Genomic DNA, 25762 nt, shown 5'->3' with positions numbered 1-25762 from the left:
GCAGTATTCCCTCATCTAGACTGTATAATTCACATTCAATGCAAGCATATAGTTAGGGGGAGAGGGGAACTATGTGTTTAGTGATGAATTGCACATACCAAACATAATTTATTTTAATTTGATTCAAATGCTCATATTAGAGAGTGATCCATTTGGCTTGTGTGGAATTTATTGTGGTTTTACATCATAAATGTATTAGCAACATTCTAGATCTAGTGCGTATTTGTCATACCTTGTGACAGAAACAAGGTGCATGGTCTTAATTTAGTAATTAATGTTTGCATAGTATTTGAGATCATCAGTGAAGGGTGCTATAGGCCTCATCCTACTTGCTTTACTCGTGGGTGGTTCTGTTGACTTCAGCAAGAGCAGTTTGTTGAGTGGTATTTGGGTCCACGTTATTAACCCTGAAAGAATTTTAAGAATCTAGTTTACTTTTTGCAGTTTGTTGCATTGTTCTCATTTTTTATTTCACTCAGCTTGGATAATGAAATGAGATTGGCAAGTTTCGCTTTTATTTTTCAGTTTCTAGTCAATTTCATGAACTTTTTTGTGTGTCTCCAGGTTTGCAACACTGAAGGGTGATTTTTTTTTAAAAAACAGCAACTGTTCATTTAAAATTTAAAAAGATCATGAAGATATTTCTATTTATAGAAGCTTTTGTAATGCCCCTTCTTCCTCTTCCCCCATTGCTTTCAACAACAAAAAAAAAAGTTTGAAAATGAAACCAAATTATTCAGCAAGATCTCATTTTCGAAGTCTGTTATATGGAAAATATTGAAATTTACTTGTTGGAAGATGCTACTTTGAAAATCTTAGAGGAACGTTCGCTTATGGAAAATGCCTATAGGATTTAATAGAAAATAATAGTTTATAATTTTTTTAACTGTCTCATAGAATTGAATAAGGAATTAGATCCCTATTATAAAATTCTATAGGAAGTTTCTATATATAACATTTCGTTATTAAATGGTGGCTAGATAAATTTCTATAAAAACCTATTGGTTTATTTAATCCATGTTAAACTTCACAAGACTCTTCCACAAGGGTTGCACTTGATGAAGCAACACCAAAGGTGATTAAAAGAGTGACATTTTCCTTTTCCATCGTTGGTTACCATGTGCGCTCATTTGCTTTTTGATAGCTGTGTGCCTGGTTACGTGGGGGAACGCTGTCAGTTCAGCGACTTGGAATGGTGGGAACAGCAGCATGTGGAGCAAATAAAGAAGCGGAACATCACAATTGCAGTTTGTATAGTTGTGCTGATCCTGCTGCTTCTCCTGGGATCTCTTGCTGCTTACTGTTACAGGTAAAACTTTCAGTCACAAACTTACAACACAAGTCCTAGGTACCAAGAAGTTTTTGCATATCATTAATGGTTATAAAAGTATAGGGGCTATGCCAGTTTACAGCAGCTGAGGATCTGGCCCCACATGTATTTTGCTTTTTTTTTTCTTTTCGGTAATTTATCCTATGAATTATTCACAATTCTTAGGCATCTGAGCTGCTCTTCCTTGCTTGCAGTACACACATTGACATTAATGAGAGTTACATGTGTCGAGGGAGAAGGAGAATAGATCCTATTAGGTTTGAAGAGGATCCATAATTTGTATTGATGTGGGAGTTCAGATGCATGCCCTATAATGCATATTTTTTTCCCTAGGGTTTCTCTTTGGTAGCCCAGAGCTGCACAGCAATTGGTAGGGCTTTGCCTCTTCTGTGATAGCAATCCCGTTAGGTTTCTGGGGGGTTGTGCCTGAGAATTTTCTTGGCATGGGAAGATTGGGTGTGTTCTCCATCACCAAGGCTGTGCAATGATACATGTAGCAGAGCATGTGGAAGCAGAAGCTTGCCAGGTATTAGAAGCAGCAGCAAACAGAAGTGTGAGTCTATGGTATCATTGTTGGGAAAATTGTCCCATCAATCTCTAATGACTCTTAGGGATTGCACAGGGATGGGCTGCCTTTTGGTGGAAAAATGCCCTATAATCAATATCTTATTTATAAATACACTGTTCCTATAGATGACAGAAGGTCTCAATCTTGCATTATATTGCAACCCCCAACTTGCCAGTGTCTTACTGAGAGCTGAGAAAGTAGGATCAAACTCTAGGAAAGGGAATTCTCATGCAAATACCTGTATCTGTATTTAAGGACCTCATCACTCAACTGTTCTCAGAGGCTATAGTACCATCTTGTAGTTTGTACTTTGAGAAAAATACCCAGCAGTCAAATCAAGACACCCTCCTCCTGCATTGATCAAAAAGAAGGAAATAAACCTGCCTACTAGTGTGTGTGCATGTGTGTGTTTTTAAGATCAGAGTCCATTAGACACAAATAGCCACTGAAGTTAATGTAATTTTTTTCTTATTTAATTATTCATAGTATATTAGACCGAAGAACTGGAAGTGCTGCCATTTTTCTTATATTCTATTGACTGATTTTATAGCCCTGGATTTAAACCTAATTGCAGGTTGGCCTGTTTTCATGATTTGGGATTCAAAGCCAAGTCAGCTGAATTATGTATATAGAATAAATACACAGAGTTAGGGTTTCTTAGAGTCTTTGTCTCTTTAATTGAAGCTATCATTTTAACAAAGTGAAAGATATAGCTGGCTTTAAGGTGCAGGGATATTCTGATACACTATATTTTTTCCCTTTTTTTCCTTTCTTTCTTAGGTGCATTCTGTTAAAAACAAAATCTTTGTCATTTTGCCCCTGATTTACTTTTCTTCTTTACCAAATGGTTATGTAACTGTTTACTTCAACAGCAAGTTTTCAGTTACATGCTTGACTGGCTTTGTACTACAGCTATTACTAACCCAACTAGATCAAAATGAAACTACTGATCTAAAATCCCTTTTTAAGTGGAGCCTAGAAAGCAATATTTGGATTGAAATTGGTGTTTCGTCTTTTCTCGTAGCTGAGTATATTTTGAAACATATTGATTACATTCCATAAACAGATTGGTAACACTCTTACTCTCCCCCTATAAAACACAAACTCATATTTCTTTGTAATTGCAAGAATCTAAGGCAAACTACATTTATTCATTTCCAAAATGTATAATCTAGAAAGCAAAGGAACTGATGCACTGTGTCAGTGTGTTTAGTGGATATGGTCAAATAAAACAGAATTATTGTTAATAATGTTTAGCACTACATTTTTATAGTGCTGTAGCTGGATAAGAATCATGTCACTTCTGTGAGGCAGGGAGGTATTAATATCCCTATTTTACAGGTGAGGAAAGGTGACTTGCCAAAGGTCACAGGGCAAGTCAGTGGCACAGCTGGGATTAGCATTGAGAAGTTCCTGGTTCCTAGACCATGCTCCGTCAACTGGTGTCACTGTCTCTTCAAATTGTTCTCAAAGTTACACATGGAGAGCCTCAAACCTGCAGGGGCAGCTCTAGGTATTTTGCCACCCCAAGCACGGCAGGCAAGCTGCCTTCATCGGCTTGCCTGTGGGAGGTCCCCGGTCCCACGGATTCAGTGGCATGCCTGTGGGAGGTCCCCCGAAGCCACGGGATCAGCGGACCTTCCGCAGGCATGCTACCGAAGGCAACCTGCCTGCTGCTCTCGCGGCGACCGGCAGAGCGCCCCCCCATGGCTTGCCGCCCCAGGCACACGTGCTGGTGCCTGGAGCCACCCCTGCAAACCTGCCAAGTTCTAGCATGTGGTGTTCTGTATGCTTAAAAAATGAACAATAGAATTCAAACAATCCTTTTAAGTGGGATAGGCTGTTGTGAGCACATAGTTCCTGTGCGTGAGTTTTTTGCAGTGGGCCTGAGTCACTTCTGGAACTGTTAGGCACTGGCTCCCTTTGATAGTTGTCTGTAGAGTGCCAAGTGGTTCACATGTGGCTGCATGAAATACTCTCTCTCCTCTATCCTGTCCCCTGTCGGGGATTTTTCTACATTTGAACCTCTCGGGGTATGTCACTCTGGGGGAAGAGTCCTTGGCTTTGGAATTAACTTTCTCCAGTGATACATCAATGCCTAGGTTTAGGGTGCAGAATGCAGTGCAGGACACATCTTCTTAGTCTCATGTTTAGTTTCTAGGGTCAGTAGCTAGGGCCAGGGAGTTCCTTACTATATATGGTGGGGTTGGGTCTGTCTTATCTCCACCAGAAGACAATTTTTGGTTTGTATTTAATTTTTATAACTGTGACAAAATATGACAGTTATGGGCATGATACAAATAGCTAATTGACATGTAAATACAGGTTGAAATAAAGAGGGAAATTTTCATTTAATCTAATAAAGATCAGTTGGTAATTGGCATTCAAAGTAGAGCTTATTAAATGCAGCAACTCAGTATCCTCTAGAGTTAATCTGGAGACATCTCCCAAGTTAAGTTTAGGAGAGAGCATGGGTGATAGCTAAAGTATTCACTACTCTAGTTAATGTTTATCAGGAGAAAGGCTGTTTTCTAGTAAATGTATTCTGCCTGTGATCCCAATTCAGAAAACCACTTAAGCACCTGTTTAAAATGAAGCAGGTATTTAAACTCTGTTCCTCAATAGAGATGCTCTTCCGAAATGAGAGTCATAGTAATTTTCAGTCTTTACTATAGTGATCATTGTTCAACTGCTAAAATAGTGCATTTGAATTGTGAAATTGACTAGTTAGATCTGATTACTTGTATCTTTTTTTCTCCTTTTAATAATATTGTTGGCTTTTTTTCAGAACTAAACAGTTTTCCTCTTATATAACTATCCGTGGTAGACTTACTCCAGGAAATGTTTTAGTTCTTAGAATTTTAAGTACTTTAGATTATTAGTAATATTTACTATATGATTTTCTGAACTTTTGTTGATGTCATTCATGAAAAACAATGAATAAAAAAAAGGGCTGGATTTTCAGAATTGTATATGCTCAAATAAACATGTGAGAATGTGTGCATATTTACTTCCCTGACTTGCACAAACAATTACAGAGACTGGACAAACTGTCATAGCATTTGTGCATGAGTAATCCTGAGTATCTGGCCTTTAATAAAGACAAAAAAAAAAAGCCAAATTTGTAAATAAACAAATATTACAGTAATAAACAATATTATACTTGTTTACTATTCCTTCCCAAATCCTCATCACAATTGTTATTTTTATAAACTACATGATACTGAAGGCACATTGTCGCAAACATTTTACTACTGTACCTACACTGTTTGAACCACTCCACTTTTGTCAAGTCAGGACTTTTTAACCACACACCTGTAATTAGTAGTATTGTACTAATTGGTCTGTATGAAAGAAAACAAAATACATCCACTCATTTGTCAATATTAGCAAAAGATTACCCTTCCCCAGTAAAATAAAACATAAAAGTAAAATGGCATCTGTTCCCCCCAAAGACAATTAATTTGTCTGGGCTTTTGTTCTGTTGCAGAAGTCAGAGCTTTTATAAGAAGGATCCATATGCAGAAGCGATAAGAAATGCCAGCAGCAGCAGCAGTGCCGACAGTGAGAACATGACACCTACTAGCAATAAGTCTCGGGTAACTATATTAATATGGAAATAGGAAGGATCAAAGGGTATTAGGGATCCACTTGAGATTATCCATCAAATAATTCTCATCTTAACTATATTAAATAACTGCTAGAGTCATCAAATACTTTGCTGTGAACCGTAGTTCATCTTACCTCATTGTTATCCCTCAAAGTTCACAGCTGCCTGAATGTATTGCAGCCATTAGCCGGTGTTATTGTTAGCTTTGAACACAACAGTTGGAACTGTGTTCTAAATTAAGGAAATGGTAATGTGATGACATGGCATATCACTGAGTTATTTTCACAGGAAAGTATGCCCTCCCTGTAAAAGTTTTCTTGGAAGCCAAGTATTCTGCATGCTAGGCGAGATGTCAAACTTTATATTTGGGTTTGATGCGGTTAAATACCTTTGTATCAGAAGCAGCCTTGTAAAGACAAACATCCAATCTATTATAGCAGCTTAGGGGTGAGAGAATATAAAACATTCTTTTAACCATTTTTTCTTGATGCAGAAGGTCAAATTCTCCTCATGGTCAGACTCGTCCAAGTGTGTTGAAGTCACTGGGGTTGCACCAGTGTAATAGAGATAATTTGGCCCCATAAAATCTACATTATAAGCCTGATTTTCATTTACACTAAGGCTATTTTATACTGCTCAGACACAGTAACTGAGCCTTAAAGTGGTGCTAAATTACACACTTTGCAAATATGATGCTTGCTTTAAAACCTCTTTTTCACTGCCAGGGTTGTGTAAAGTGGCATAAAGCTTTCTATACACACACAAGTTATCCAGCTTTCCAGTATAATTAACGCAGTACATTGCCCCCCTACCCCTCCACCTCCCGCCTCTGTGCAATGTGGATTCAGCACTTATATAGTGGACTAATTTATTCTTGTATGGGAAAGGCAATAAGCTATACCAATATAAGGTATCTGTATTGCAGTATAACTGTGTCCACACTACAAGTTGTATCAGTATCACTATTTCAGCTAAAAAAAAAAAATCCCATCCCTTACCTACATAGTTATACCAATATAAAACCTGTGTATAGATGAGGCCATAGTGTAAAAGAGACTCATGCCCTAAATATTTCTTTTTTAAATAACTGAGATATTAGATTTAATTCTAGATTTGATCTTGAATAAAAATTCCCTATCTTGAAACTATTGCACCAAGTCTCTGAGTCCAGAGAGATTCTGTTTACAGGCCTTGCCAGGTTTGTCTGTAAATTAATACGTGTGAGGGGCTGGAAGATTTTAAATAGCATGTAACGTCTATCTGCTCTGAAGATTTATTTTTTTTTTAAGCAACAATAAAATGACATTTTGCAAATGGACTGGATTAAAGGTCTGGTTGTGTTTGCAAGTGGGTGGCCACTGAAACGTGCAGTTAAGCATATGCAATGCATGTTGAATGGACTTGACCGTGGTTGCAGCATGAAATAATTCTTCAGCTGGTGAGGCCTTGTGCCCCTGTGGACCTTTTATTATCCACGTTTCAGTTGCTGAGCCAGTCGGCACTTTGTTCCTGCAGGTATCAGATAGCAAATGCGACGAATCTGAGCCGTGCTGACATTGGTTCATGAGCAGAGAAGAAAAACACCGTTTGCAAAGTAGCTGATGTTTGGGAAATCAGAAATATTTGTTGGAATCGAGAAAAGCCTATTGGCTTGGATCTGTGTATTAGGAGGCCTTTGGCTGATCAGCAAGGCCCTCACCAGCATTTGTCCCTGCAGCTAATACCAACTGCTGATGACGTTTGCATTGAGTATGGGGGTAATGAAACAGCTAAACCATGAACTGAGTCAACAAAAACAAACAACTGTAGGTCTGGAGATTTTTTGCATGCGAATCAATGCCCAAATATGAATATTAGAGAAATAGGCATTGTCTTATTTGCATAAATCCATCATTCCTCCCCCTGGCCAACATCAGATATTGCTCTAATTTCTCCCTCCATACCTTACCTCTGGCTCCCATGTCTAAACATGCCTCTTCCATTTCCCTCCCCTCTTTTTAGGTATCCCTCACCATCAGTTTCCCCATTTCACTTTCTCTCTGTCTCTCACCCCTTTTCCCTCTTTTCTTTCTGGTTCTTCCCCCACACTGTCCTGTTGGGCAGAATTGATCTTGTCTCCTAACCTCCAGAAGGGGAAGAGTCTCCTTCTCCCTTATTGCCATGGAGTATGTGCTGGGAACAGGGTTTCTTCCTAGCCTGCTCTGGAGGATTTCCCCTCTCTCCTGTTCTGGGCTTCTGCCTACTGGCTGTTGCCTGCAGACCTGGCTCTCTGTGCTGCTGAGCAGCTGGTGACTCACTCCCCAAAGATAAGGGAAAAGTAGGGGGCAGATTTTTACAGGTATGTAGGTGCCTAAAGATGCAGATTGACATCAGGAAGATTTACAGAAGTGCCGAAGTGCCTACCTCTGAAATCAATGGGAGTTAGCCCCCAAGTCCCTAGGAGAGGGCTGAGCCTGTGGGCTGAGTTCAGATGCCTTCTCCTGGGCTCCCAAAAGGATCACTGAAAAACTGCTCAGGAACCTAGGAACAGGCACTTCCAGGGAAACTGGGAGACTTAACAGGTGTGCCTTCAGTTCAGCAACTTAATTAGCTGGATAGAAGGGAATCATGCTGAGGACATTAAGCAATTTTCTCCACCATATGGGCTGAGCATGCTGCCTGTGCAGCACCATGGCTATTGTTTATGTGTGGCTCACTGTATGTTACTCTGAGAAAAACAATAAATTGTCTACTATATTTGTGTATATTTTCCAGTTCATTGTTGTGATGGCACGTAACAGTCACGAGGAAGGCAGAGCTGTCAATCTAATAGACCGTGAGACGACCGATCACAGTCACTCCTGCCCTTTGGAGTCCGGTGAGTAGGATTTTCTTTAATCTTTGGCAGCAGCTTTGCTTGGAAGAATCTAACAGCTATCACTGCAGAGTGTGTCCTTGTATACAGCAGTCAGTCAGAGTTACAGTGCAGCAGTATGCACAAAAGAGGTCATTCCTGGCCCCTTAGCAAGGGCACAGCATTACAATCCGACAGCTTGGGATTCTGATGTAAATACCCTGGTTGGCAAGTGCAGTCTTCATCTCGCCAGAGATCTCGTTTGTTGATGTTCAAGAAGGATCTTCTTGCTTGAGAGGTAAATTGCTATTCACAGTTTAAATAGTTGCAGCCTATAGTGGCAATTCAAAGACAAGGCATCAGTGAGCCACATCCTGCAATGTGGCAGTCAGTTCTGCCAGGAGAATAATGAGGAAGTAAGGAGCCTAGAAGTGCTCCTTGAGCCAAAAAGACTCAAAATGTAGTGGGTAGTGATCCTTTCACATCCCCTAGTTTTTGCCTGAGCTTCACTCAGAAACACACTGTGAATTTTGTTCTTTTTTTTCACAAAAGCTGTATTTCTTTATTTGTTATGTCATCGAGTCTGTCCCAATTACTTTCTGTTATTCAGTTGGGATTAATGACATTTACATTTAGATTAGGGAGTTAAAAGCTGCACTGAACATTAAACTCTTAATGTCCATTTGCATTCCCTGGCCCTGATTTGCCACCATAGTGGAGGGACGCAGGTGCCAGGGAGTTGGTAGAGGTTTCGTGATTTCAGGGCATAGCCCTGGCATAAAATCCTTAACACCAATAGAGTATCAGTCATAGATGGAGCTCAGCTCTGCCATGGCCCTATGACATTAGCCCATCCTTGACATGCTCCCTCCTGCCCCTTACACCAGGAGCAAGAGGTAGCTGGAGTAGGAGACAACTTACACAGGGAATCCAGTGCCAGTTTAAGGCCACTTGGCACTGAGTAAGCATCACTTACATCACTGCATAATGCCCACTCAGTCCTTGACCCCTGCTGACACACTCCACGTGGTCTGTTTAGTGTCAGTGATGGTGATTTTGTGATGTGCGCACACATTATCCATTAGGAGCTGGGCAGAGACCAGTACTTTCACGCAGATATCCGAATAACCAGCCATCAGATTTTGAAAATAATAGCACTGTGTTTGTATTTATTTAGCACTTCCATGTTCCAAGCACTGTACAAACATTAACGTTTGAAGCCTCTTAGCAACACCTCTGTGATGCAAGCAAGCAGGCGTTTTCAGCGTTGTACAGATGGGGGAAGTCTGACCTTGGAAAAGACACACTAAATCAGCTGCAGTCCTGACATGGAACCCAGAAGTTCCTGACACTTGTGCTTTTTCATTTAGAGCAGTCAGTTGTCAGCTGGATTCATTGATGGCTGATCAGGGCTGGATTTGAACTGACAACCGATGGAGGAAAGGCTCCATGTACTGCACCAGTCTTCTCAGTGCTCATATTTAACTCATGTCTACAGCAATTATCAGGGAACCAAATTCTCTTTGGAACAATTTATAAACACACAGGGTCAAATTTGCAAAGGTATTTAGACACCTAAAAATGCAGATAGACGCCTAGAGGGATTTTCCAAAGAGCCTAATCAGACTAGCATTTTTAAATCTTCCAATTTTCCAAAGCACGAATGTTGTGGGAGGTTGGGATTCTAGTGACTAGAACAGAAGACTGCGAGCTGTGGCCCCAGGGTTCTGTTCCCAATGCAGCACACCTATTTGATGAGAGCCCTTGATTAATTCATGTAGGGTAAAGTTCACCCCTATGCTGACAGGGATAGCAGATGAAGGAACATAAATCCACACCGCGTAGAGTTCAAGCATAAGAGTTTATTACGTACAGTGCTGGTGGAGTGTCACCTTGCTTATTAGGCTCAGAGACACTGTCAATCAATTGATTACAATAGAATCTATGGATTTTCCATGGGCGGGGGAAAGTGACAGGGTAGGCAACTCCACACCCCTGGATAGATTTTGCAGCAAGACAAGATAGCACATTAGCCAATGGTTAACAGGTTACATAATGTCTCTGCCCATGGTTTCAAGTTAACAAGTTAACATTTAATTAATACTTTGATAAAATGTATTAGCATAAAATATAGGTATTGAATTCTGATTTGGGGTCCATAGGAATGAAGCAACTCCTTTGATTGTCTGACAGGTACATTCCTAGGGGATAAAGCAAAGAAACAGTGCAAGTATATGAAAATAAAGATTGCTTCCTTTGTGTTTTAAGGCAGGCATTGGTCCCTGGGAAAGGAAGGTGGGAGGAGGCCATATCTTATACTGACATGTTCCAACACTTCATGAACTCAGGGTTGGAGTGTGGGAAGAACATCTCCTACAGAAGAAACTAACACAACAGAAACAGGGCTGCTTTTGTTCTATTTGCAGCTTTGCATAAGACACAATATTGAGTTATTGCTCCAACATCTGGCAATTTTGCTGACCAGGCCTATCTTAACAAGCAACATTATCTTCGTTTATTCTGCTTCTTTTAACTAATCACTATTTGCTAGGCCTCTGGTCTCTTGACCAAACTCTGGACTTTGGGCTTGTAAAAAAGCTAACACAATCCATATACCAGGTTGTTATATAAAATGCATATTCAGCAAACACCCCCAGTCCAGTTAAATTGTCATGCTTCTGTTCTGTGGAGGGTTAGTAGTTAAGAAGTCATATTGAGGGTGAAGTATAGATGGGCTTCCACATGGACTCCTGATATGCTGTTGTGGAGGTGGGATGGAGGAGGAACAGTGTCATGGTGAAGGGGGAGATATACCTATCTCATAGAACTGGAAGGGACCCTGAAAGGTCATTGAGTCCAGTCCTCTGTCTTCACTAGCAGGACCAAGTACTGGTTTTGCCCCAGATCCCTAAATGGACCCCTCAAAGATTGAACTCATAACCCCAGCTTTAGCAGGTCAATGCTCAATGCCCACTGAGCTATCTCTCCCTCCATGGCTAGATGCATACTGTGGCCACAAACACCTAAGGAAGACGTATGTAGAGCTGACAGCCCCAAGCTCAGATCCTTTGTTGAAGAACTGGCTGCAGAAAGACTGCAGAGCTGCCCTACATAATGCACCAACGTTGGGTGGTGAATTCCACCCCTAATCCCTCTTCAATTCATTGTACAAAGCCTATTTATTCAGGCTGTGCATGTGCGAGGTGAATTTACCCTTTGATTTCTCTAACTCAGTTTCACTCTTATTCTGTAAATAAGAATAATACTTAAATACTTATCCAACTTCTTAAGTTGCTTTGATAAGCTTAGATGAAGGAATCTCTATGGTAGGGTGACCTGATAGCAGATGTGAAAAATCAGGACAAGGTGTGGGGGGGTAATAGCTGCCTATATAAGCTAAAGCCCCAAATATCGGGACTGTCCTTATAAAATCGGGACATCTGGTTACCCTACTCTATTGAAACAGAGTGGTACCATTCGTTATTATAGGCACAGCTAGTAGGATTGCCTATAGACATGAATGCCTGACACTTTCCATTATAAGACCCTGTTCTCAGTTGCTTATAACTTTGTCCGACTTTAACCCTTTGGTCTGAAATTGTCCATGGCAGCTGTCTGCCTTAAGGTTGTGTGTTGTTTTGCTCATGTGAAAATGAGTTCTTACACCATTTCCTTGAAGTGCTCATATTTCCATGCTTTATAGAAGGAATCTGGCCAAGTGATAAGTCTTTGTAAAATTGTTTCTTAAAATCTCAAGCTTTTTCCTGACTTCTGAATGCTTCACTCTTGAACCTTTAATGTTCTTTTACCATTGGGTTTTATTCGTAAGGATACATTTCCAGTTTTGTTTGTTTCACATCCATTCCCTCTCAAGGTTCCCATGAGTTATTCAAGATAGTTAAGTCCCAAGCAGACTGTGAAGAGTTATAAAGCAATCTCACAAAACTGGGTGACTGGGCAACAAAATGGCAGATTAAATTCACCATGGATAAGTGCAAAGTAATGCACATTGGAAAATATAATCCCAGCTAATGACAGGTTCTAAATAAGCTGTTAGCACTCAAGAAAGAGCTCTTGGAATCGTTGTGGCTAATTCTCTGAAAAATTTCAGCTCAGTGCGCAGCAGCAGTCAAAAATGCGAACAGAATGTTAGGAACTATTGGAATAGGGACAAATAATAAAACAGAAAGTATCAGAATGCCACTATATAATTCCATGGTGTGCCCACATCTTGAATACTGTGTCCAGTTCTGGTAGCCCTATCTCAAAAAGGATATAATGGAACTGGAAAAGAGTCAGAGAAGGGCAACAAAGATGATGGTATGGCTATCATAATAGGAGAGACTAAAAAGATTAGGGCTGTTCATCTTAGAAAGGAAACGATTAAAGGGGATATGATAGAGATCTATAAAATCATGAATGGTATGGAAAAAAGCAAACAGAAAATTATTATTTATCATTTCCCATGATACAAAAAATCAGGAAACATCCAATGAAATTAATAAGCAGCAGGTTTAAGACAAACTAGGTAATACTTTTTCACAAAATGCACAATTAATCTATGGAACTCATTGTCATGGGACGTGAAGGCCAAAAGTATAACTGGGTTCAAAAAAGCTAGGAAGACAGGGCTGGATCTCTCAGAAATTGGCATTTCTTTACATTCCCTCTGAAGCTCTGACACTGGCGCCTGTCAGAGACAGGATACTGGGCTTAGTATGGCTGCTGTTCTGGTCTTATGAATTTTCTTGCTAGTTGCTATCCGTGTTCTCAGATGGCTCTGAATAATCTTTATCCATTTCGTCCAGCATATGCACTGCCTCAGACTGCAACAAACAACAGAGCAGCACAGATGCTAGCAGAAGAGGAGAGAGAGCAGGGCTGCCAGCAACATCTTCTCGATGGTAGGAAGCCTCAGCTTGGTGAAGCAGAGAGGAGCCCTCACCAGCTTCAGTGGAGCATCAGCCCGATTATGATGTTGGAAAGTGACCGTCACTCCCCAGCACCATCCAGCCTGTTAATGCAGCCCGATTAACGGGTCTGGGGTAGTATGGAACTGACACTTACAAACTAAAGCAATATTTTTTTTTAAACTGTACATTAAAAAAAACAACCCTTGCCAGTCTTTCCTTATCATCTCTGCTTAGAAGCATTGGAGAGATGAATATAACATATCCTATTACATTTTTAATATCACTGTAAAGGTCCTACTAATTTCAATACTTTGCAGTAAGAGGACACTGGATGAGAACTCACCCCAGGTGGTGACCATTAGAAACAAACATCTTCTGAATGATTTTATTGTTATTTTCAGGTGTTTGCTTTCTTCATATACATTCAGAAGTCATGAAAACAAACTAGGTAATGGGTAACCAGGATTACCATGTGGAGAAACTGCAATTCTGTAAACTAAGATGGTGCAGTAGAATCAGATAAAATAATTTCTTCATTAAAATACTACTCAGGGACACTGTAGGCCGGATGATCCTCTCCCCTACACTAGTTTTATACTAGGGTACCTTCTTTGATTTTGGTGGAGTTACTCCTGATGGATACTTGTGTAAGTGAGAGCAAATTGAGATCCTATACTTTTAAGATATAGCTGGACCATAAGAATTTTTGTATAAATGAGCATCAGTTATATCCAGCAAGGGAGATGTAGCCTGTGGGGAAAGCTTCGTCATTTATAAATCTTCCTGTCTAAAATTTTCAAAGTCCCTTCAGGTGATGAAATGTTTTGTTCCTGGGATGAGACTATGGGCCAGATTCTTCTGTGGTCTACCAGTATAAATGCACTGAAGTTATTCTCACTTTATAGTGATGAGAGTGAAATCTGGCTCATCATGGATGGGTCTGGCATATGGAAAGAGTTCCAACCATCTGCCATACCAAAATACACACATTTAATAAAAAAAACATAGGAAAAAATCCACTTTGGATTGATTTACACAAAACCGGCTTGTTTGTGCTGCCACATTAAATCCATGGGATTGAATGTAAACATATAAGAGGATTTATTTTGATCGTTGACATCCAAGCAGCTACAATTTACTTCTAATTAATTCTAAACTAAGGTTGTAAAACTTAAGTTGTAAAGCTCTGTTTTATAGAGAATTATCACTTAGTTGTTTATGATCTCAGATTATTTGAATTCAGCTTGTTTGAATAGCTGCGACTGTTTTTAAAGTATTTGCAAATCAGCTATATTACTTATAGTATGAATATTCCCATGTGCAGCTCCACCCCATCATGCAGACATCTGTTTGCTCATCAGAATCAAACCTCCAGTGTTTTTGAGGGTTGTCCTGCACTAATTATGGATCCTCATCTCTAATATCCACTGAGTTGCCCATCACTATTAATAGTGTTATAATTTCTGAATCTAGATAGCTGAAAATGTTATTCTTCACATATATGTGTAATCCTTTTTTTAGAATTCTGCTAAAAAGGCAGGCTATATTTCCCATCCATTTATTAAGTCTCTAGGGTAGTGATTGGAGAAGTAAGTACTCTATGCAGTTTCAGGGCCGAATCTCCTTTCGCTTACTCCAGTTTTATACCTGGGTAATGCCACTGACTCCACTGGTCTAAGCAATAGAAGAACTGAGCTTGTGCTATCTGAATTTACAAGTATCCAATCACCACATCAGCTCTGATTTCAATGTGAAGTTATGAAATATATCTTTTATAAAAGGTTCATAAATGTTAGATTTGTTTCATTTCTACTCTGAAATATTCAAATGTGTTTATAACTGCTATTAACATTAATTGCAATTACACACACCCACATGAACAGATGGACTCCTCTATTTAGACTGAAGTGATTTGAAGAGTATTAGAACACTAAATAATATACAAGAGGGGACAACCCTTGTGTTGAACCATACGTACTCAATATGTAGATTGGACTGCAAGGTAAAAAACTGAACTTTGAACAGAGTAGAGATGGATCATAGTCTCCAGGTGTGGATTTGCATCTGAACCCAAACTTCCCAAGCCTTTGCAGGCGTATTTGTTTATGACAGTGATTTCGCTTGTCTCGGTATAAGAACAGAGGGGCAGACAGAAAAAAGGGTCCTGATTCAGCGAAGCACTTCACATACTTAGGTTCCCCTGACCTCAATGAGACGTAAGCATGTGCTTGAAGTTAAGCATGTACTTAAGTGCTTCCTAGAATCAGGATTGACAGTTGGATCTAAACTTCCTCTGTCTTAAACTGTTCAGATTTTAGGTTTGGACGATCTCTAAAACAAAAGTGTTTCAAAGGCCTTAAAAATTGTACAGTTTCAAATCCATGCTTCACAGTCTTTTTTGCCTTAGTTTTATATAAAGTATCTCGTTTCTAATTTGGTAGCTTTCACTGGAGAGTTTTGAAAGTCAAAAGTATACAGTTTTACAGTGGGGGTACTGGCGACTATGACATTAACTTGTTTGTTTCCTCAACTCACATAGATCTAAACAGAAAATGCTTTTTAGTGCTAAAACCACAAGGCAAAGAAGTATATAAATATAATATATTTGGTTTATTTGTATGTTTATAAAGTTTGTGATTTATAAAATAAATAATTCCTAGCATTTCCATTGTTTTGACAGAACAGAGTGCAAAATGATGGCTTAGATTTAATACATGTCACATTTACTGATAATCCAAACGGGTACAACATAGCTGCAAAAACTAATGTGTATGTACAGCATGCATAGATATGGTTCTTCTCTGACTGTTTAACGGAAAATCCTTGTTAGTATAAATCCTCCATACCTCAAGATTAGATCCCAGCCTTAGTAGAGTATCAAGTAAGTGTTCAATGGGCAATGTGGGATTTTAGCTCTACAGCTCTCATGAGCAGTGAGAAGCTGCATGACTAATTCCCCATGTACTCTGCTGAATATTTACTCCTTTCTGTGCACACGCGAATGTTTCTAAAATGATCTTTGCTATTTATATGTGTAGAAACATGACTGATGGTCTTAGGCTACATTTTCAATACAGTCCAAGGTGTTAGCCTAGGATTTACATTGAAGTTAATGGGAGCTGGTGCATGGGACATATAAAATCCCACATTGGCAGTAACATGATTAAGGAGAGCTGGAGAGCCCAATTAGCCCATTCTGTGGCACCTGGAGGGGAGACAGGGAATTAAGGATTAGACTCAGCTGGGGAGAACCAGACTGGATGGTTCCTACAAAGGAAGACTGGAAGGCCAGTAGGGGAGAAATGAGAGTGGAGAGCTGCAGCCGGTAGCTTATACCCTGGGGCTGTCCCTGAAGGAGAGGGCAGCAGGAGTGAAGGAGTTTCAGCTTACTGCCAGAGAGGCTTAAGAGCTATTTAAATCTGGACCCTTCCTCTACAGACTGGTGAGAAGCTCAATCTGCAAGAGGAGAGGACCAGAGGGTGTGAGCTCCAGGAACAACCTGCAACAGGGGCATGGTAGGAAGTAGTCCAGTGGAAAAGCAAGGGATTAGGAAAGATTGATGCCAATGTCTTTATATGTGGTCCCTGGCCCAGAACCTAAAGGAATGGGTGGGTCTGGGTGCCCCTGCTTACATCCAGCAAGGAGGATTATTGAGGCCTAGAGCAAGCGAAGATGATACTTGAAGATGCCAAGGATTGTATTACCTTCATCTAGGGTGATTGACATCCTGATATATTGGGCTCCTTTCACCTTGAGAAGGGAAAAGGCTACCAGTGACTTAGCTAGAGGGTTGCAGCAAATGGGCTAAATGGCAATTGGTCCACCAACGGAGGGTAAACTGAGGCAGAGTTGTTGTCATCTGGTTTTCCCACAAGGGTGCACTGAAGATTGAACGCTCTCTCCAACACAGTCACATGGCTATGTCCCTGCTTACCTCTTTACTTACCTGATCAGCCACTGAATGTGTCAAAATCCCATTGAAGATAATGAGAATTCTGTGAATGGAGCAGATGTAGAACTGATCCCTAAAAATATACGGGTAAACTTGGATTTTTATGAGATGAAATTAATATGTATCACACCAAGTTTTAGAAAGAGGAATTTAAAAAAAAAAACCTGAAAAGTGAGACTAAGATTAGGTACAGAGAAATTTCTGCATGAAGAGAGAAATGTTTAGGAGTATAATCCTGCCTTTATTGAAGTCATTGGCAAAACTCCCATTGATACAAGAGAGTGAATTTTGATTATAGGCAATGCAGGTAGTAACACTTAGAGGCAAGGTTGCCTGACGCTTTCCATTATAAGATCCTGTTTCTAGTTACTTATAACTTTGCCAAACGTTACCAGTTCAGGCTCAAATTTTCCATACCAAGTGTCTGCCTCAGTTTGATTTTTTTTCTAAAAACTTCAGCAAAAGTGATTTAGTGGCTTTTCAGAATGAGATTAGTGGGAAAAACACACTGTTTTGCCCATGTTAAAAATATTCCACAATTGTTTCTTAGAGAAGCTGCATTGCTTTCATCCTTTGGAACAGAGACTTGAAATTTGATGGTGTGGGGTCAGCTTGGTCTTAGGGATGTATCTTTTGCTGCACTGAAAACTTGCCCATGTGTTGAGCCAAACTTGCATATTCTCACTAGTGAAACTCAGTGGGGGTTGACAGCTAAATTATCTGAAGATTCTATCTGCTCTGAACATGCTTCAGGCACTGAGCTGGGCTTTCTCTGCCATTACTGATTCTGGTAGTCAGGAGCCTGTCAAGTGAGAGGCACTGAGAGAAAAGAGACTGTGCATCTCCTGTGCTCTCAGGGAGTGAGGAGCAGGAGTAGTAATTAGCCTGACCCAAATACTCAGGAACTGGGCTTGGGGAGATGGCAAGGAGAGGAGGAAGGAGTGGAGGGACTGTTATGTGGAGCTGGAGTATAAGGAGATTGGGCTTGTGGTTTGCAGCTGTGGTGGGAGGGACTCAGATGTGGAGCCAAGGAAGGTAGGTGGGGGTGGGGACAAGAGTTCGCTCTATTTTTTCCCACAGGTGCGGAATGAATCTTATGTATACCAATATGGAGGTGATGTATGACACACAACAAAATTCATGGGCTGGGGCTGGGGCTGAGGGGTTTGGAGTGTGGGAGAGGGCTCAGGGTTGGGGCAGAGGGTTGGGGTTCAGGGGTGTGAGGGTTCCAGATGGAAGTGCAGGCTCTGGGGTGGGACTGGGGATGGCGGGTTTTCAGGCTGCCCCAGTGCTATGGCAGGGAGAGAGGACTTCTCTCACTTCCCCAGCTCTCTCTCCCCATAGGGAGGGTGCCTCTCCCTGCCACGGCAGCTGCAGGATTGGGGCAGCGGGATAGGTGCCCTCCTCTGCCTGTGGCAGGTCTGGGCCGGGGCTGGATTTGGGCAGCCTGCCCCCCAGAATTTCCAATAAGGCCCCTTTCCCAGTCATGGCAGGTCCTGGACAGGCAGGTTCCCTGAGCACCTGCATGGCGCTTAATAGGCTGCTGTGCAGCCAGGCAGCCACACAGCTTACAGGGAACTTAAATTCATAGATTCCAAAGCCAGAATGGACCAGGTCCTCAAGGAATCAATTCTGAAGCACTTAGAGGAGAGGAAAGTGATCAGGAACAGTCAGCATGGATTCACCAAGGGCAAGTCATGCCTGACGAACCTAATTGCCTTCTATGAGAAGATAACTGGGTCTGTGGATGAGGGTAAAGCAGTGGATATGTTATTCCTTGTCTTTAGCAAAGCTTCTGATATGGTCTCCCATGGTATTCTTGCCAGCAAGTTACAGACGTATGGGCTGGATGAATGGACTATAAGGTGGATAGAAAGCTGGCTAGATCATCAGGCTCAACGGGTAGTGATCAATGGCTCCATGTCTAGTTGGCAGCCAGTGTCAAGCAGAGTGCCCCAAGGATCGGTGCTAGGGCCGGTTTTGTTCAATATCTGCATTAATGATCTGGAGGATGGCGTGGACTGGGCTCTCAGCAAATTTGCAGATGACACTAAATTGGGAGGAGTGGTAGATACGTTGGAGGGTAGGGATAGGATACAGAGTGACCTAGTCAAATTAGCTGATTGGGCCAAAGAAACCTGATGGGTCAACAAGGACAAGTGCCAGAAGTCCTGCCTGTAGTGAGGATCATGAACTAGCCTACAGACTAGGACTGAATGGCTAGAAGCAGTTTGCAGAAAAACGGACTAGGGGTTACAGCTAGGACAAGAAGCTGGATATGAGTTCAACATGTCCTATTTGCCAAGAAGGCTAAATGGCATTTGGGCTGTATAGTAGGGCATTGCCACAGATAAGGACGTGATCATTCCCCCTATTCGTAATTGTGGGCCTCTTTGATAGCTGGTGTCCAGTTTTGGGCTCCACATGACAGAAAGAGTGGCAAAAATTGAAAGAGTTCAGGATGGCAACAAATGATTAGGGGCATTAGAACACGTACGTTATGAGGAGCTGAGGAGACCTGGGATTTTTAGTCCTGCAAAAGAAGAAGAAAATGAGAGAGGGAGAGCGAGAGGGGGAGTAGAAATGAGGGATGGGGAGGAAAAATTTTGATGCTGCTTTCAACTCAACTGAAGGGGGTTCCAAAGGGTTGGTATCTAGACTGTTCTATCAGTGGTAGCAGATACAGAACAAGGAGTAATGGTCTCAGTTGCAGTAGGGGAGGTTTAGTTATTTATGGAAAACTTTTTCACTAGGAGGGTGGTGAAGCATGGAATGAGTACTAGGGAGATGGTGGAATTCCTTGCCTTAGAGTTTTTAAGGTCAGGCTTTGACCAAAGCCCTGGCTTGGGATGATTAGTTAGGAATGGTCCTGCTTTGACAGGGGTTGGACTAGATGACCTCCTGAGGTCCCTCCAACCCTGATATTCTGTGTTCTAGTATTAGATCATCTCTAGTCTACACCTGTATAACACAGCATAGAACAGGGGTATGGAATCTATTGGCAGGCGTGTGCAGAAGGTGGCATGCGAGCTGATTTTCAGTGGCACTCACACTGCCCAGGTCCTGGCTACCGATCCAGGAGGCTCTGCATTTTAATTTAATTTTAAATGAAGTTTCTTAAACATTTTAAAAACCTTATTTACTTTACATACAACAATAGTTTAGTTATATATTATAGACTTATAGAAAGAGACCTTATAAAAGCGTTAAAATGTATTACCGGCATGCAAACCCTTAAATCAGAGTGAATAAATGAAGACTCAGCACACCACTGCTGAAAGGTTGCTGAACCTTGCCATAGAACTTGTCCCAAATAACTCCTAGAGCAAATCTTTAAAAAAAGGATCCAATCTTGATTTTAAAATGATCAGTGGTGGAGAATCCCCCATGACCACTGGTAAATTGTTCCAGTGGTTAGTTATTGTCACTGTTCAAAATTTACACCCTATTTCCAGTCTGGATAGAAATTGAAACATTCAACATTCATTGGATCGTGTTATACCTTTCTCTGCAAGATTGGAGAGCTCATTATTAAATATTTGTTCCCCATGTAGGTACTTTGTCAGGCACTTAGATGTTATAGTGATAAGCGCTATAGAAAAGCCCATGAAGAAATTAATAATTCTGTCTCCAGAGCAGGTTTTGAATAGTGTGAAGTAAATAAGGCCTAAAGCATTGAACAATGAGGAGAAAACAAAATATTGAATAGTTGCTTATTAATTGAACACTGTCCAGTCTGTGTACTGAATCAGGAAGGGAACAAACTGTATATGATCGCATAATTAAAGTCTCTGTGCTAAAGCATATCCACCAGGAGGTTGAAATAGGGTTTCCCCAGCAACCTTAATTCTGGCTTTTCCTAACTTTTGAATGTTTGATTTTGCAAACTGAACATTTCTTTAATGGAGTTTTTTTAATGTAATCTGATATAGAGCAGGTAACTTGGAATGAAGGAACAATGGGAGAATCAATGAAATTGAAATGTCACACATTTTGAACTGAGAAACTATTTTACAGGATGGATAACTTGTGGAACTCATTGCAACAAGACATTGTTGAGGCCAAGAGGTCAGTAGGATTTAGAAAAGGCTATGTTTTTTATATGGATAATAAGAACATCCACAGTACTTTTTAAAAAAGAAAAAAGTACATGGTATATGAGCTCTTATGCTTCATGGTATAAGATAATCAGTAGCTGACAGAGATCAGTAAGAAACTTTCCCTGTGTGCAAGATATTCATTGATTGTACACTATAGGATTTCCTGCAACTTCCCCTGAAGCATCAGGTACTGGTCACTGTCAGAGACAGAATACTGAATAGAAGGATGCTGGTGTGATCTGTGTGGGACTTCCTATATGCCTTAAAAGCTTCAGCTGCCAAAATATTGTTTTTCCCTTTAAAGGGGTATCTTTTTATCTCTCATGTTACTTCAAGCTGATGCTTAAACTGCTCAGTTAAACTACAGCACATCCTTGGTATTGTTGCCTCACTGACTGATAATTTGCCATCTTTATCCATGTGAAAAGGTAAAAATAGTAACACCCAATGGAAGCTCCTGCACACAGCCCCAACCTGGAAGGATGGTGGAATAATTGTGCTCACTGTCTCCTGGGTTTCCTACTGAGACTGTCACTTAATATCAGTTGTGATGTGGATACCTGTCCACTAGGAATTGGACAGAGACCGTCTAATTTCAGACAGGCCATTTTCATCATTCAGAAGATGGGAAGGACTTTCAGTCGCCACTCACTGCCAAGCAGGGCTGGATTCAGACCCCACAGAAAAGCCTTAGTACTTTATTACCAAGGTTAGAAGAAAGTTCTGCAAATTCTAGGCACAGAATTTGCCTTTTGAGGCAGTTGCTGCAGAAATCCTTTATATTGGCACCTTAATCACCATCTTGTCTTCTTCCTTAGCATCCAGGTGCAACAGGTTCAGTGGAAACAATTGTCTTCTGCCTGCCTACTCCTCCTTATGCAAGGGCAGTTCTCACTCTTCATTTGCCGACTCCTGCTATGTACTAAACCAAAGCCCAAGGAGGTTCCCTGGCAGGCCTCTTTGAGCAGGACATTGCAACCCAGCAGCCCCCTGCTCTCCGGGTAAGAAACTAAAATATGACCTCAGCAGGCTTTTTGAGTATACCTGAGTACACAGTCCCCCACGCTGCAGGCTCATACTTAGGGATGAGAGCAGCAGTGAGTGTCAACCTTCTTTCTTCCCACTTGCATTCCTGCTGAGAGCCTAGTTTCATGTTCTGCCTCATCCATTGCTGCCTCCCATTTGGTTCCTCTGCTGGGACACCCACTGGATTATCGTTGCCATATGCATACTGTCTTTCAGCCAGTTTTCTGTCCAGGAGGCAGAGTTCACCTTGTCCAAGAGGCTCTGGTCGAAACCCTTAGAAATAATTTTTAAAGTAAGACTGTAGGACAAAGTGAAAGCAACCATATAAGGTAGTTCTCTCACTTTTGATAAGGTTCACAAGCTACTGCCAGAATGTGTCAGTAAAACAGCAACTGGGATCATGGCCCATGACAGGGGCTTTCCCAGTTCAAATAATTAATTGATCAAAGATTGGCTGCTCTTGCCCATGTAGAAAGCTAATTTATTTTTAAAATTAATTTAGAATAATAGAAATGTAGGGCTGGAAGGGACCTTGAGAGGTCATCATATCCAGTCCCCTCTGCTGAGGCAGGAACGAGTAATCCTAGACCATCCCTGACAGGTGTTTGTTCAATTTGTTATTAAAACATGCAGTGATGGGGATTCCACAACCTCCCTTGGAAGCCTGTTCCAGAGTTTAACTATCTTTATTGAGGCAAGAAACATTTCTATGTAACCTAAATCTCCCTTGCTGCAGATAAAGACCATCACTTCTTGTCCTGCCTTTGTGAATATGGAGAACAATTGATTCAACAACCTTTAACATATCTGAAGATTGTTATCAAGTCCAATCTCAGTCGTCTTTTCTCAAGACGAAACATCCCCAGTTTTTAGCTTTACCTCATAAGTCAGGTTTTCTAAATCTTTTATAATTTATGTTGCTCTGCTTTGGACTCCATCCAGTTTGTCCACATCTTTCATAAAGAGCTGGACTCAGGCTGAGGACTCACCAGTGCTGAGTAGAGTGGAACAGTTGCCACCCGCATCTTACTTACAACACTCTTGTTAATACAACCCAGAATATAATTTTTTTAGCAGCTACATCACTTTGTTTATGTGTATTCAATCTGAGATTCACTATACCCTCTTCTCCCCCCCAACCCCTCATCCTTCTCAGCAGTACTACCACCTAGCCAGTTATTCCCCATTTGGTAGTTGTGTATTTGATTTTTCCTTCCTATGTGAAGTACTTTGCATGTATCTTCACTGAATTTCATCTTGTTGAATTCTGACCAATTCTCCAATTTGTCAAGATGGTTTTGAATTCTAAACCTGCTCTCCAAAGTTCTTGCAACCCCTCCTGAAATCAATTTTGTGGTTTACTCATAACCTCTAGCACACTTTTGGCAGCTCTAGGCATTTATTTATTGGTTTAAAAATAAATTTGTAATGCACAATTTTCAGCAGCACAGAAGAGATGTACATTTTAACAGGCAGTATCTTTCTTAAATATTGATTGCACGAAACAATGCAGTTGGCTATGCTATGCTAAATGAAGAGATTGCATAGCTGGCATTTTATTAGCCTATTAATAGTTGTTAGTCATTATGTAGTGTGGTGAAAAGTATTCTGTATTAAATATTGATTTCCCTTCCCCCCACCCTCACTGATAAATTATAGAGTGAATTATTTCCTCCAGAGCCTGTAGAGAGCTTTCAAGGAGATGGAGAAAGTTAAGGGTGTTACATTAAGGAAAGCAACCCACGACACTGCCATGCTGCAGTATGATTCAAATAAAATACTTCAAGATTTCAGTAGCCCTCTAACCATTTTCCACTTCTCTTTTTGTGATGAAAGTGAGGGTGTCAAGTCATTTAAATGACTCTTGAAATGTAACCTTTCTAAAGGAATCAATAAACGAAACACAGCCAGATGTGGACCATCTCGCCAGAGACATGAAACACTCATCATTCTGAGATGGTTGAGGTTCCCTACAGTATTTGTATGAAATAATAGAGTTCAAACTTCTTTCCATTAACCCCAGTGCTATTTATTAATGATTTTTGCAGGGACATGGATACAGTGAAATTCAGGTTAGGGTTTGGAATCACAATACAGATAAAAGGAAAAAGGTTAATCCAGTCAATGGAATAGGCCAAAACCAGGACTGCCTAAATTATAGGATCTTTTCCTTATTTGCCCCTTGGTCAGTAGCAGTTTATTTTAATTAACAGCTTTCTCTTAAGTAACTAACCTCCCAGCTGAGGGCTTAAATATAGTGTCAACTACCCAGTCTATGATGTTGGGATTATTTTTAGGGTCACAATATTGTGATTTTTGTCTCTGACCCATGAGAATATTTTTTCTTTGCCTAAGAAAAGAGAAATGTTGTCATCTACATCTTTGGGGACTTCCACATATAGCAAATGTAATCCTTCAAGGATGTTCACACTGAGACAGAACTTATTGCCATATGTAAATTATGATTATGTACATTTATTTCTCCATTTTTCATACATTAAAATGTGATGCTAAACAACAGTAGGAAATGAACATATCACTGCCAGAGAACCAAGACCCCAGATCTGAATGGTGCTAAGTTCTGAGACATTTTGGAACTGAATCCCTTCTGACTTTAATATCTATGAGTTATGAATCTGAAGTGAAATTTAGAGGTAGGCAGCTAAAATAAGCCAACCCAAAAGCCTAGAGCTAACCCTCCCAGACACCCAAGAAGCTTGAAAGTTCAGATCTGGATATAAGCTTTATGTCTCGGCCACCTCAAGGAAAAGGATGGTGTGATGGGGTGCATGTGCCCCTAGTCCTTGGCCACCTCAGGAACTGCTCAGACTCCTTTTTTGTGTTCAATCTGTATAATTTATTCAAGTCCCACCACCAATACCTACACAGTACAACACAACAGTCCTAATTTCTATGACTTTCAGTCCTTGTTCATCAGGGTACTGGGAGGAAAGGAGAAATCTCTTCCTTGGGATCGCCTTCAACCTGGGCAGGGCTAGCCCTGTCCTCCCTGTGCTAAACACTTCCTTTCTGTCTTTATTAAACTAGTTAGCTAATGGGACAAGTAATTCCTTAGCTCTCCCAGCCTCCCTATCTGATTAACTAATTCCTCCTTATCTCCTCAGTCAGATGTTGCTGGGGAAACTAATTGAGGCTACAGTGATCAGAGTTCAGACTCATCTGTCAGGCCTCAGCACTCTGTCACAAATGGTTTTAGGCTAAAGCACAGGACATGAGGTCAGGAAATCTGGGTTTTGTTCCTACCTGTACTACTGACTTGTGTGTAGCTTTGGGCAAGTCACTTAACCTTTCTCTGCTTCAATTTCCCCATCTGTAAAATACAAGTATAGATGCTTACCTATATCACGGGCGTTGTGAGGACTAATTTGTGGCTGCTTTTTGGTAGTGTGATGTAAGTTGTTATAGAAAG

The 25762-nt window shown here is 40.8% G+C and overlaps 1 protein-coding gene across 1 annotated transcript in view; it reads left to right on the top strand.

The window, feature by feature from the left end:
- Positions 1-15537, top strand: part of EGF (epidermal growth factor) — a 96662-nt gene extending 81125 nt beyond the window's left edge. The window contains exons 22-25 of the mRNA XM_032784614.2: positions 1145-1309; positions 5389-5497; positions 8263-8365; positions 13150-15537. Coding sequence (XP_032640505.1) covers positions 1145-1309; positions 5389-5497; positions 8263-8365; positions 13150-13376 — 604 coding nt within the window. The 3' untranslated portion in view covers positions 13377-15537. The remainder of the gene's footprint in view (positions 1-1144; positions 1310-5388; positions 5498-8262; positions 8366-13149) is intronic.
- The last annotated feature ends 10225 nt before the right edge of the window (positions 15538-25762 follow it).

The sequence above is a fragment of the Chelonoidis abingdonii genome, chromosome 5, assembly GCF_003597395.2.
Source record: "Chelonoidis abingdonii isolate Lonesome George chromosome 5, CheloAbing_2.0, whole genome shotgun sequence".
Classification (NCBI taxonomy): domain Eukaryota; kingdom Metazoa; phylum Chordata; order Testudines; family Testudinidae; genus Chelonoidis; species Chelonoidis abingdonii.
Note: the sequence above shows the minus strand (reverse complement) of the source record. Positions and strands in the feature narration are given on the sequence as shown.